Source organism: Mesoplodon mirus, assembly GCF_964341445.2.
Source record: "Mesoplodon mirus genome assembly, chromosome: 9".
NCBI lineage: Eukaryota > Metazoa > Chordata > Mammalia > Artiodactyla > Ziphiidae > Mesoplodon > Mesoplodon mirus.
Genome location: NC_138985.1, coordinates 20,631,285 through 20,644,129, shown reverse-complemented (window position 1 = coordinate 20,644,129; position 12,845 = coordinate 20,631,285). Strand labels below are relative to the sequence as shown.

General features: G+C 48.5%; 1 protein-coding gene across 9 annotated transcripts in view; it reads left to right on the top strand.

The window, feature by feature from the left end:
- Positions 1–12,845, top strand: part of ATXN7L1 (ataxin 7 like 1) — a gene marked incomplete at its 5' end in the record, with an annotated part of 244,928 nt that overhangs the window by 184,385 nt on the left and 47,698 nt on the right. For 8 of the 9 annotated variants that reach the window (XM_082631883.1, XM_082631879.1, XM_082631878.1 and 5 more), the window contains one exon: positions 5,491–5,713. In XM_082631883.1, the coding sequence (XP_082488009.1) occupies positions 5,491–5,713 (223 nt within the window). Of the gene's footprint in view, positions 1–576; positions 610–5,490; positions 5,714–12,845 lie in introns of those variants that run through there. The other variant, XM_082631880.1, reaches the window with a different exon arrangement.

Below are 12,845 nucleotides of genomic sequence, written 5' to 3'. Positions count from 1 at the left end.
ACCCCTGCTCGCTCCACTTCCGAGCCTTAACAGACCCTGGACAGGTTTCCGAAATGCAACCTGCCTCAGTTTCCACAGCTGTAAAATGGGGGGATACCTGCCTCACCCCCTCACCAAGTGGTTGCAAGATACAGCTAGCGTGGTTCCTGCATGATTCCCCGGGCCAGGGGTGCCTCTCACCCTCTGGCTCCAGTTTACTTTTGGAAGGTCCCTTGGAGTTCAGGGTTGTCCTTTATGGAAAGCATCCTGACCGCAGCTACTAAAGCAGATAGAATCCATTGATAAAATAGAACCCGGCTAATGATTTGCCAAGCACCTGCTCTCAGAGGTGAGGGCTGAAAGAGACTCAGCACTGTCAAATGAGCAAGCCAGGAGCTGGCCTAAGCCCAAGTGAGTTTACACAAGCGTGTCGGGCCACAAGGGACTGTGGTGTGCACACTCTGTTGGGGGCAGGGGCGGGGCGGGGATTGATCCCTTAAACACCATATTGGAAAATTCCCAATGCGTTCTTTCTAAAACTGGTACAGGGAACCACACTGGGTGTTGGCGGCCGGCTCAGCCATTTGTGAGGCGTCTGTGCTGAGGTTTTAAATGCAGGACACTGATGCTGTGAGTATAAAAATATCTCAGTGAATAAGCATGGGGGGAGGGGAGGGTTCCGAATTTTTACTGAGATGCAATGGCCTGAGAACCTGGTGGACTTTTCCCAGTGGAGAGTAGTAAGGCGAGAGGATTGTGGAGACACCAGGGCTCCCCACATGGTGTCTGCAAGCCCCCTGCTCAGCTGGTCTCTGGGATTGCACCCTGGAGTCCCTCATGGATGGTTAGGCTGTACACAGTGAAGCAAGTGGTCTTAGAACAGCCAGTGGCTGAGGCCATGCTCTGGATTTCCTGTGATGGAAATGCAAAAAAAGTAAAAGGATTTGGTTTTTCCTTTCTTTGGTCATTTCTTTGGGGTTGAGGTCTCAGGCTATGGCTGATGGGTACCTTAAAAGCTGCCACATTAGGTGTTTTTCCCCCTCTCCCTAGGAGAGTCAGGTGCCCTGCTGAAAGGCCCGTACTCCGTGGGGAGGGGAGGTGTCCAGCAGCCTTCCAGGCTCTCCCTGTGTGCAGCAGCATCTTCCAGGATTTCAAGGTGGTAGCGCTCAGAGTTAAAACCACAGGCTCTGAAGACATCCACAAATCTAATTTCCTAGCTCCATGAACTTGGTCAACTTGAATCTCTAACCTCAGTTTCTTCGTCTGTGGAACAGATATAATAATTGTACCTCTCTTAGGGTATTGTAAGAACTAAATACTAGGTAATTACTAAGGTAATTCAAGTATTTAGTAGAGTTCTTGGCACATGGGAAAGTCTTAATAAGTTATTATTACTATTGGCCAAAGGACAGAAGGGGTGAGACCAGAGGTTGCTGATCCCGCGTCAATCACTGAGGTTGTTATTGATGTAGTGGACGTTTAATTCTGCGTGAGTGTCCTGACAGTGATTTTCTGTTTTCACTTCAGTAGGTAAGTGGTACTCACATTCAACATTAGCACAATAGATTGGTTTGGTCTTTCTGTCCCTCGATCTGGAAAGAAATGTGTTGCAAAAGCTATAAACTATTGCAACCTTTTTCACTTTGGGAACTACACCTCAAAGAAACAATCTCAAATCACTTTTTAACTAAATTGTAAAAAAAAAAAAAAAAAAGAAAGGAAGAAAAAAAAAGCCAGACAGTAAGTAGTAGGAGAATAGCTAAGTAATCTAAAGCATGATGTCAGTGATTAAATATTACCTAACCATTTAAAATGACCAATATATGGGAATTAGAAACATAGAAATGGAATAATGTTAGTTGAAAAAGAATAGTCCAAAATATCAATCGATTACTGTTTTGTTAATGCATCTATATACATGAACAGAGAATGAGAAGATTTGGAGAGAAAGGGTTTTTTTCTCTAAGATTGCTTCAGTCTGTAGAATATTTTAATAGTGAGTAAAAAATAAATGTTCTGTAAACTGTTTCTGGGCAAGGCAAATGGAATTAGAATAATTATAGGGCTCTACCTAAAGCAGTCCCTTGACCAAAATGCAGGGGGAGCATGCAGGGCGGGGATGAGTAAGCCCAAAGTAGGTGAGTTCTTATATCAGAATGATTGTGATGTACATCTGGAACACTTTACCCAGAGACATTCCACTTGCCTGGCAAGATCTTTTTACAAGAAACTAAGACTGTTTTCTCCCATCACCAGCCTATTGACCTCTCCAACAGTTACCTACAGGCGGGTCTTCACAGGCTAGAGAAACACAGAATGAATAGGAATAACATCTTTCTGAAAAATCTAGTAACTCTCTCCTACCCGGACATCAGTTCTACGCATTTTCAAAAGCTTAGCCAAATGAAGTGAGTGTGATGCTCACCTCCTGAGTGAAGCTCCTGTCACTCTGACCCTGTTTCCCCACTTTAACTTCTTACATAGGCTTTGTCGCCTGCACCGGAGGCTGGCAAGCTCGTTCTCGAAGCTGAGGGGACAGACCTGTGGTCCTCTTTGTGGGATACCTTGAAGTAGTGACAGATTTAATTCAGTCTGGTCAACGGGAAACAGTTTCACAAGGAGGGAATGCTGCTTCAATCTGTTTATTACCATACAAAAATCTCACAGTAAAAAAACCAAAACCAAACAAAACGAACTAAGGGTAAAGGGCTGTCTTCCAAACTTGATGAATAGTCTCTCGTTCGCAACTTGTTCTTTCCATTGATCATTCAAGAAAAACTTGTGGGACTAAAATATAAAACCAAGAAGAAGGCTGATCCATTGATTTAATTTTTTCTGTGAGTTTAGCAGCAGAACGCCTTGGCAGGGTCACTAATCGTAATTCTCTGGAGGTGATTTGGGAACCCCTGGTCTCGCCCATTGCTTTTGTCCTTAATGTCACGCTTCTTTGTGATTTATCTTTGCTTACTGGTATTATTTTCCACTCTTAGTTTAGCAAAATAAAACTTCTCTTCATTATGAAGGCTTATCTCTCCAGAATGGGGGAATACTTCTGCATATCCCTTCCCCCACCCCCTCTGCCAGCTTGAGCCCACGAGGGCAAATGAGTGAATGAAGTTTGCAGAGCAATCCAAAACAGTAGTGGTAAAAATCAAAGTCTTGTTTTAGTTTTGGAAACTTCAGCCAAAAAAAAAAAAAAAAAAAAATTGCTGAGCAAGACATTTCTGAAGGGCAGAAAGAACTATGCATTTGAAGTGAGAAGCCTTGGTTCTGAACTCAACCCTGCCACCGACTAGCTTTGCCCTGCAGGCTGGTAACTGATAACCTCTCTAAGTGATAAACTCATCCATCAGCAAGCAGATGGGGTGAGCTGACTTTTAAGATCCAGTTCTAACCTTCAGTGATTCTAAGCCCTGTGCTTCCGAATTCCCTGGCTTCACATCTCGGTCACAGTACACCCCGTTTCCTGCCTTCCTGAGAAGCAGCTAAGCCCCTGCCCATAGCACAGAGGCCCCATTCCTCTCATAGCCACTGACCCTGACCTTGGCTAGTCACCTCGCCTCTCTGGGTCTTCTTTAGCCAGTCAGTCCTGAGGAGGGTGGAGACGGCTGGCTGCTTCCTGCCCGTGTCAGAGGGGTTGTAAAGACCAGTACAATTTTACAAAGGATGAATTCCTCCAAGGAAGATCCTGCCTGAGTAAAATATTTCAATACTTCTGCTATAATTATTGCTCTGACATTCAGGAATCACGAGAGATGGGAAGTGAAGGATCAGGTGTAAGTATGCCTTGTATTTATGATAATGGAGTAGAAAGAGGCCTTCAAGGCCATCTAGGGACCCACTTCATTTACAGATAAAGGCATGGAAACAGAAAGTTTAAGTGGTGAACTCCAGGCCTAATAATGTGGTGTGGCTGGAACTGGAGCCTGGATCTCCTGGCTCCTAGCCCAGGGTTCTCTCTACTACATCAAAACAGAGGCCCTGGAACTAGCTCTTGGTTTTCAGATCCTTGAACAGGATGGCTCTGGGACCTGAGCATGTATGCAAGGTCTCCTCTGATTCAGTGAAGAAAGATTCCCCAGTAAAGTTATTCAGTGCAGGCAACCTGTGAACTCTGGCCAAGCAAAAACACCCAGCAATCAGATGATCCTCTAAAATCCACTTTCCCCCGCTCCCCAATTCCCGCTTCATCACAGGATTAGAGGCAGTCGGCTTGGAGACAAACCGGCAGCCCATTGGTACCAGGAAGTGCAGAGGAAGCCCAAAGGCTTGTCCCTCGTAGCCATAGTCAGTCTGGCTTTCTTTCCAGGGTACCTGGAACAGCAGCCAGAAATGCCTCACTAATGAGAAAAGTGGGACTCAGCTCGGAGATGGAGGGAGAGTGGGATCTGCCCTCTTGGCCCCCATCTTCTTCGTTATCACATTCAACCCAGATCTCCAGCTTTGTGATCTCTAGTCCTTCCATGAGGAGATCTGTTATAATTTCATTGATTTATTCAACACATAGTAATTAGGCACTGACTATATGTGAGGCTTTGTAATAGGTGCGAGGGAGCCAGAGCGGACTCAGGATTTCAGAGCGTTTGTCTTTTGGGGGTTCGGGATTCCTTCCTGTAATTGTATGCAGAGTTTGGGGGCATTTTTCTTGGGAAGGGTCCTTAACGTTTGTCACATCTGTTCCCCTGTAACAGTTAGGAGCCACCGTAGTGGGTGTACACCAGAGCTTTACCTCGTGCACCTACTCTCTTGGTCAGCATTCTTATCCTGCCCATCAAGTCGAGACCACAGGAGCCGAACGAGGGTGAACAAGTGGGGCATGTCTCCCAGGGCTCTGGTATTCTCTTAGAGCCCCAGGAAGGGGCTGCCCACATCCAGGCCCCAGACCTGTGGATTCTGCCTTCAGCGTTGACATCCTCCTGCATGTCCTGGCCCAGCACCTGTGGCCCTGGACCTCATTGAGCCCTGGAGAGGCCATAGGGGCGTGTGGACAGATGCTGGCCCACCTTCTGGATCTAGAAGACCCTTTCATTCAGCCCTGCTGAATGTCACAAGTCCTTGTGACTTAAGTGCTCCTGCTAGGGGTCAGGTTTGAGAAATTGCTATTTGTTATGTGAAAAGTCCTACCCTCCCCACTGCCCCGAGGGACCATGTGGCCTCTGAGTGGCTGTCTGGGGATGGCTTGGGCTGTGTGGTTCTCTCACTACGTTCCCATGACACCGGGCATCCCCTCTGCTAGTCCTGTGGCAGTGGTTTTGCAGAAGGACCGCCTGGTAAATGCCTCCCGCGAGAACTGTCGTGTGAGTTCAGCTTGCCACTTGATACAGAGATTCAGAAGGTAATCACTGCTAGTTGGTGGGATATGATGTCAAGCAAACCATAGTCAGAAGTGAGGCTTCGGGGACCTACACTGCAAGATCAGCACTCTCCCCTTTGCCTGTTATGTACACGCGTATGCATGTGACTCACTTGCTACAGATGATGTGCTGAGTTCTGTTCTTTCTCCCCCTGTAGAGAGAAGACACGGTTCAATGTGTAGACCTTCTCCCTCTCCGGCGTCTCCACCCTCCAATGCCCGGACGTCACTAGTACAGGTGAAAACAAAAGCCTGTCTCAGCGGCCATACCTCTGCCAGCAGCTCCTCAAAGCCATTCAAAACGCCCAAAGACAATCTCCTAACCTCCAGCAGCAAACAGCACACAATCTTTTCAGCTAAGGGATCAAGGGACAAAGCATGGTGAGTGTCGGGTGCTCGCTGCTTGTCCCTGTCACCACAGGAAACAGTGTTTACCCAGCGGCTTTGTTCCTGGGCATCATGTCCAGGAATTTGGGGAAGTGGGGAGGGAAGAGACAAATCCAGAATGATGGGATGAGAAACCTAAATACCAGGAGAAACAGGGCACCCACCTTAAAGGACTATCTGCCCGACAGGGGAATTTTTTCCACTCCTGAGAGCTGAGGCAAGTTGTGTCTAAGAAGAGGGTAACGGAAATATTGCTCAGTTATACGGTCACCTCTCAATTTTCCACCCCAGTGAACAGAAGTGTTGGTATAAATAATCAAAAGCACAGCCAGTCTGCCCCGCAGGGAGTTGAAGCCCTGGTCCTTGCGCAGGGCCCTGGAAGGCAGGCCCCCCGCAGAGCTTCCCATCATGAGCAGCCTGGTCTGCACTCTGTGAAGAAGCTGCCAGCAGAGGCAGGTAATTGGGAGCTGATGACGGAAGGAAGAAAGGAAATCCAAAGGGAATGTCGCTGCCTGCGACCTGATGGGGTGGGAGAGGGCTGGTTGCAGGTGACTGAAAAATCAGAGGCTTTTAATTCACTTTTTAAAATTTTTTTAATTTATTTTTGACTGCGTTCGGTCTTTGTTGCACTGAGCGGGCTTCTCATTGCTGTGGCTTCTCTTGTTGCGGAGCACGGGCTCTAGGCACGCAGGCTCGGTAGTTGTGGCTCCCGGGCTCTAGAGCGCAGGCAGGCTCAGTAGTTGTGGTGCACAGGCTTAGTTGCTCCGCGGCATGTGGGATCTTCCCGGAACGGGGCTCGAACCCGTGTCCCCTGCATTGGCGGGTGGATTTTTAATCACTGCGCCACCAGGGAAGCCCTAATTCACTTTTTTATCTCCGTCTTTACCGACAAGTCAGAAAAGGTTACCTGTGGAATGGACAGATAGGAAACCAAAGTGAAAATGAGGACAGGAAGCAGAAGATGAGTATCTTCAAATGCCAAGGACCCGGCTTGGAACCCTTAGGGACCGGCTTAGTACAGAGCCTCTAGCCTTATCTTGCTGGCCTCGTGAAGGCAGACAAGGGATAAGTGTGGACTCTGTTTGTTTATATATCTAAAGAGAAAACATCTTCTGTTCTTTCATGCTACAGAAGATGTCTTCTTACACTTCTTACATTTCTTACACTTTCTTACGTGTAATTACACTTACATTCATAGCTGGGAAAGCTGTGGACTAAAATCATCCATCGATTGGTGTGTCACTGCACGCCGGCAATTTTGATGACTTTGTAAAGAGCTAATTATGCCAGATCAACTAAGGGGCCTCTTGTGACAGAGAGGAAAGGTTTAGACATGGCTGTCAAGGCAGGGCTCACGGACGAGCTTTGCTCTCTTGAGTGTTAGGATCTCTGTGCTGTAAAAGGACATAGCTGGTTAGGGAAGACCTGGCCTGAGAGTGACAGTTGGTGGCCTCTGGGCCTGCCTGCTGGTAGCGTGAGTGTCCTTCTTAGGGTGACCTCGGAGAGCCCCTGAAAGGTTGTTTGCCAAGGCAGCATCTGGTGTCCTGATGTAAGTGCTTCCTGTATCACTGCCTGTATATAAATCTCAGGTGGGTGACCTTGGGCCAGTGGCTTGATCTTGGGGTGCCTCGGTTTTCCTCATCTATAAAATGTGGTTACTGATATCTCTACCCCACGGATTTTTGTGAGGATGAAGTGAACTAATTTTTATAAAAGCAGGAAGCGTGATGTCTGGAGCAGGGAACACGTTCAATAAATATTTGATGATAATGTTTTTGTCATCATTCTCATCACGTGTGCCAAAGGACAGAGCTCCTATAGCCAGGAGTACCGGTTGAGAAGCCCAGTCTCCTGGAAAAAGTAGGGAAATGGCTCTTCAGACTCAGACTGAAGTTGAAAATGGAAAAGGATAAAACCATTTATTCGGAGTCTAGAAATGAGCTATAGAGCAGCTAAATGAGGAAAGCTGGGCAGGGGGCTCATGGGGAGTAAGTCAGAAGGAGACTCGGGGGTCATAGAACATCATAGCATGAATGCAATAAATGATAACTGATAAACGTGGTCCCAGGAGGGTGAGATGCAGCGCCAAGAATTCTCCCAGGAGGCAAGGCTTCGAGGGAGACCGCTCAGGTTAGATATCCTCCACGTTCGGGTCACACCCACTCAACACGCACTTACTAAGCCCTGCTATGCGCAAGGCCCCTTCAGCTAGCAGCAGAAGGTGGTTTTGAAAGAATCTGACAAAAACTAGCCAGGGTCCAAAGAAAAGCAACCAAAAGGATTGCGAGAAGGGAAATAAGCCCTCATGAAAAAAGGCCTCCAAAAACTAGAGCACTGACCTTGTGTGAAGAGTAGAAAGCTCCTGGGCAATTTACCCAACTTCAAGTAGGTAGATATCTAGACAGATCAAGGGAGGCACGCTGAGTAAGGCTGAGCGTTGACCGCAGCAGCCTCCTGCCTGTTCTCACCTCCGGTCAGCCCATCCCCTGCCCACCGTCACTGGAGACTCCTATTGGAGGGCTGGGAAGATTTGGTTTGGGGGCTTCCAGGGCCCGCCTCAGTTCAGGGAGCCTTCCCCAAAGGGCGGCGTGGAAGAAGGAGCACTGGAGGGGCAAGGAAAGCCAGTTCAAGGCCCAGCTCGGCCACTAACTTTCTGTGTGACCCTGAACAAGTCACTTAACTTCTCTGAGTCTTATTTTCAAGCCTGAATATTTTGTGATTTTTAAGACACAGTCCTCAAAAATTCTCTAAGGTTCCTCACTGTCTACTGAATTAAGAGTTAGGGTCTCAGCCCTTTATATATTGTAGAATCTATTCCAATGGGTGCACAAAGGGGAAAAAAAAAAAAAAGCAGAACCAGAACTGAGTTCCCCTTTAAAAGCCAAGCACCTACATCTAGAAGGAGGTGTATCTATAAGGACCCTCTAAAAACTGACTGCAAACCCCCCTAATCCAATCTTGATCATTCAGTAACATCCCATTACTCCAGCGTCCCCTCCATGTCTTCCCCTGGTCCCTTTGCCTAAACCATCCATCGTCTTTATTCAATTTAACGTTTAATGAGCACCTACTATAATACTATGTGCCAGCTCTATAACAAGCCCTGAAGATATACAGGGCTTGGCACCTATGGCACCTCTGTGCAAGTTAGAAAAAGGCCTGGATACAGCCCTGGACCAGAGTGCACAATTGGCTAATGGTCTTCATTTCTTACTCATTTCCTCAGCCAGGCATCTAGTGCAGTCTGTAACCTGCACAACTGTACACTGTGCCCTTGAATACAACATTAAATAAGACACACACTCTGTCCTAGGGAGTCTGTAAAAAGAGACATAAGCTAACACAGAATACAATGTGGTAAGAGCTAAGATATTGGTAGCACAGCAGAAGGGCACCTAACCCAGGCTGAGGACTCAGAAAAGGTTTTTCAGAAGAGATCGCACTCGAGCTGAATTTGAAGGGTAAATAGGAATAACCTAGACAAAGAAAACTGGATTAGAATGGTAAATCTTATGATTGAGATAGATATATTTTTTTTAAACACAATTTTTAAAAAACTTTTTTTTTTTAAGAAAATGGGGAGGGTGTTCCAGGCAAGGGGAACAGAACATGCAGAAGTACTTGCTTGTGGGGAGAGGCAGGAGCTGAAACTGAGTAGGTGAATGAGGGCCAGGTTATAAAGTTCTGCTGTATGAGCTAAATTCAGGAATTTGGGCTTCACCCTGAAAGCTGCATGGAGCTGTTAGAGGAGCAGTTTTCCATTGTACTAAGACCCCCCGACAGCAGTGTAAAGGATGGCATGAGGGGCCACTGAAGAAGCAGCCAGAGGGCTTCCCTGGTGGCGCAGTGGTTGGGAGTCCGCCTGCCGATGCAGGGGACACGGGTTCGTGCCCCGGTCCGGGAAGATCACACGTGCCGCGGGGCGGCTGGGCCCGTGAGCCGTGGCCGCTGGGCCTGCGCGTCCGGAGCCTGTGCTCCGCAGCGGGAGAGGCCACAGCAGTGAGAGGCCCACGTACCGCAAAAAAACAAAAAACAAAAAAGAAGCAGCCAGAAGAGTGAGGATGCTTTTGCATAACGCAGGTGGGGCGTGGTGACAGCCTGGACCCAGGCAGCGGTAGTGGACGTGTGTGGAAGGGGCCAGGTGGGAGAGGTACTGAGGAAAACCCCACAGGACTCTGGGGCTGGTTGTCTTAGGGCTGGTAATGCAAGGGACGTGTTTAGGGTAATGTTCCTGGCTTGGACAGCTGGGTGACTGGTCCTGCCACTTCCTCAAGAGAAGGACAGAAGGGGCCAGAGTCTAGGGTGGAGAGGAGAGGACGAGTTCAGCCGGGGAGTCCACGGAGTTTGAAGTATCTGAGAAATATCTACATGGAGATGTCCGCTGGGCATTGAGTGTTTGGGCCCAGAGGTCGGGAGAGAGGCATGGGCTGGGAATGGAGATTTGAGAGTTGTCAGCGTAGACACAGGCATTGAAGCCGTGATACAGATGGGGATTCCCGGGAAGATATGTGGCGTATTAAGAAGAGCAGGAGCGAGGGTCAGGGCCCTGGAGAATGGGGTCCGAGGAGGGGAGGAACCGGAGGAAGCAGGGTTCCTTCCACGGCATCCTGTCCCCTCTCTCCTGGCCCAAACCCTGACCGCTTCTCACTGCCCACCCCAGGGACCACCTTCTCCTCAAAGCCTTTCTCTCTTATTCTCTTCCTTGTTGCCGGCCACCTGATACAGTAGCATCTCCTTTGAATCCCCGCTGCACTTCGTTTTTGCCTTACCCGTGACCCGCTCTGTGGGGCTGTAGATTAGACCTCTGTATTCCTCCTGCTCCGTGGTGATTGCGGGGCCTCTCACATGGCAGGTCCTCACACTCAGCAAACACAGTTCCCTTGTCAGTAAATATTTGTTGAAGTGAATGAAATGGATCTGACCATTGGAAAGCATCATAAGCTTTCCATTCCTGGAGATGGTTAACCCTTTATCTAGAATTGTTTAGACTGGCACTGTCCAATCACATGTAATGTGCACCACACAGGTAATTTAAAATTTTCTAGCAGCCACGCTGGAAAAAGTGATCAGAAACAAGTGAAATTAATTTTGAGCACTATGTTTTATTAAATCTAATTTAACCACAGTATTATTTCAATATATAATCAGTGAGATAGGTTGTTCTTTTTTTTCTTTTTTCTTAAGTTTCAAAATCCTGTGTGTGTTTTATACTTACTGCACATCTCAACTTGGACACCAAATTATCACTGGAAATACTTGATCCATACTTAGACTTCATTAAAAAAAAAAAAACAGCGATTATAAAATAGATTTGCATACTAAGTTGTTCCAAAACATACTTAAAACGTTTTCTTATAACTGAATCAAGTACCTATTTTTAAATTGTAATGAATTAAAATTAAGTAAAAATTAAAGTTCAGATCCTCAGCCACATCTTAAGTGCTCAGTAGCCACAAATGGCTACTGGCTCTTGTATCAGACAGCACAAATCTGGACACCTGGGCCAGGTGAACCCTCTGGTTCTTTGATTCACAGGTGTGTGAAGGTGGCTCCTTGGGTCTCTTTAATGCTGTCCTCCCCTCAGGAGTTGCTAAATTCCAAGGTGGAAGGAACTCTCTGCTTTCTCACATTCGCCTGCTGCTGCCAGGGGTTTCGTGGGGGCAGACCCAGAGGACCCAGTTTGGCCATGTAGAGAATCCCCTGCCCAAACTCTGTTCCCTGCTTCCAGGAGCTCTGCATCTAAAGGCCAAAGCATAAGCCGTGTCTGCACGTGGTGGGCCGTGGCCTTTAGATGAGATTAACAGCAGGTTAGCAACATGCCCTTTTCCAAGTAGCTCAAATTCACGTGTCCGGCCATAAAACACCGCTCCTAAGTTCAGGCCCACCTCCTGCCGTCTCACATAAGGTTAAATGGTCCGTGGATTTGTTGTTTTCTCCCTTCTGTGCCTGGAGAGGTTAAAAAGTAACTGCATTAGAAGAAAGGGGGAAACAGGGCATCCCTGTGCTACCAGCCTTGTCCCCTGCAGATCTGCCTAGCAGCACCCACGGTTCGCCCAGCTCCTAGGCTCTCAGAGCCCTTCTCCACTAATTCACCGTCCTGCCCATGGGGACCACCCCTGGGGGAGCCAGAGGCCAGAGAATACCCTGCCCGAAGCCCATGGAGCCCGTAAAGGTGGAGGGAGGTGGGTAAGACTTCCCAGGTGAAGTCAAGAGGGAATTACGACCGGCTCTTTCTGAGCTCGGACGAGGGTCTCAGACTTTTCTTATGAGTCGCTGCTCATCCAGAGAACCAGCTCCTTACACGGGGTGTGCATCAGCCGGTCTGACTTTCCCACCAGCTGCCACTTCAGCCACCCTGGTCCAGCGCGGTGGGAGATGGGGGAGCTCAAATCCGCAAAGCCACTGATGTGGGCGGGGGCGGGGAGGAGGTTTTCCTCCCGTGCGTGGCTTGCTGCCTTCTCTTTGGGCCTTATCAGCCCACTGTGTGCTGAATGCTAAATGTGCTCAGCTATTAAAAATGCAGAAGATGAGCCTGCTGCTCCAGAAGGAAAATGAACCAGAGCAAGAGAAAAATCAGCAAGCTCCCGGGTCTCCTTGCGAGTGCCCGGCGGCGGGTGGAGGAGGGGCCCCCTTTCTCACAGAGGTAGGGCTCCTGTGGGTGTTCGGGGTGGGAGGCGTGTGCTCCTGGGCGGCGGAGGCTGTGCAGTAGGAGCGCTCTGGAAGCTCTCCCGCCGCTTTATGGAGAAGGAAGTGATAACTGCGAGGCCCCGTGGGAGAAACGAGGCTGGCTTGCGGCTCTTGCCTGGTGCTGGCGTGAACTGGGGGCAAGACCACGGCTCAGTATCGATGGCTCCCACGGGACGTAGGGAGTGACCTCAGGACTTTGGCTGAGGCTGGAAAATTCTAGAGACCCAAAGGGCTGCAGCAGACCCTCCAGGTGACCTAACCGCCCCGACCACCCCATATCCCTCAGCAGGGTTCTTGCAGTACCCCTGCCCTGCTCAGTATTCTTCAGTGGCCCTCGGTTATTTGCCCACAGAAGCTCAACCCCTTTGGAGGTAGATATATGATCTGGCATTTCCCACCTGTCCAACGGCTACTGCCAATGTTTTAACCCCTTCATTTC